The following is a 991-nucleotide window of genomic DNA, read 5'->3' on the forward strand; positions in this document are numbered from 1 at the left end:
ATCGGGAGCCGCAGTGCGGCACAGGAAGGGACTCAGATTTGCTGTGAACAACCAACAAGCAGTGGCAGTGTGGGATCGGGGACTGGCCAGACTTGGGTTGGAAGTTCAGGTCCACCCTGGCACCAGCACAGGGGTTTAAGGTGTCCAGCCCATACTTGGTGGGGAGGACACAATTCAGTCATTAACAGGGAGACATGACAGTAGATGTGTGCTCTGGGCGGATAAGATCGGATCACATGGTAGGCGAGCTGGAAACTGCTGGGTTCTATGTGAGGGTTTGGATAAAGTGTGTGGAACTGATGATGTTCCTCTTGTGTGTGAGGTGCTCTGGTCAGGGATGTCTGTTCAGCCAACAGGGCAGAGAAGAACTGGACATCACTAAACATGTACAGTGTGTAGACAGTGGTGAGTGTCTGGCACGGGGCCATTTTTCTTCCAACGACTGGAAGGAGGGCTGGAATGTCTTCGCGGAGGAGGTGGACGTGGGAGTCACGCAGTGTGATTCTCTCCACGCTGCATGAGTGCTTCCGTTAACCCACTGCTTGGTCCCAGCCGCAGCTAATTCCTCCGTTGCTCTAGCTTCCCCCATCCCTTCCACAGACCTGCGCCTCCTGCTGGCTGCCCCAGCGCAGACGTCGCCTCGGGTGAGCCCACCCTGGGCCTTGGGAAGGGCCCCAGCAGGGCAGGTCTCAGGTGTCTCCCTCCTCCTCCAGGCCTCTCCCTGGAACGCCTGCCCAACTCCATCGCTTCCTGCAACCGCCTGTCCGAGAGGGAGGAGGAAGTGATCACCTGCTTTGAGAGGGCCTCATGGATCGCTCAGGTGTTTCTGCAGGAATTGGAGACTAGTGAGTTGGCCAGGTAGCTGTCTTCCAGATTTCTTGGCGTAGATGAGTAAGGGCTAGATTCCACTCCTTCACACATAATACCCTCTAGGTGTAACTACCACAGCAATGATATCCTTTCACCCTCTTCTGAATCCAGCCTAAATTTT

At 55.4% G+C, this 991-nt stretch overlaps 1 protein-coding gene across 1 annotated transcript in view; it reads left to right on the forward strand.

The window, feature by feature from the left end:
* TTC7A (tetratricopeptide repeat domain 7A) overlaps window positions 1-991 on the forward strand; it is a 118,547-nt gene that overhangs the window by 29,600 nt on the left and 87,956 nt on the right. Inside the window, exon 4 of the mRNA XM_004699755.3 lies at window positions 714-842. Coding sequence (XP_004699812.1) covers window positions 714-842 — 129 coding nt within the window. The remainder of the gene's footprint in view (window positions 1-713; window positions 843-991) is intronic.

The sequence above is a fragment of the Echinops telfairi genome, unplaced genomic scaffold (assembly GCF_000313985.2).
Source record: "Echinops telfairi isolate 266 unplaced genomic scaffold, ASM31398v2 ScPeMD7_7475;HRSCAF=8513, whole genome shotgun sequence".
Taxonomy (NCBI): domain Eukaryota; kingdom Metazoa; phylum Chordata; class Mammalia; order Afrosoricida; family Tenrecidae; genus Echinops; species Echinops telfairi.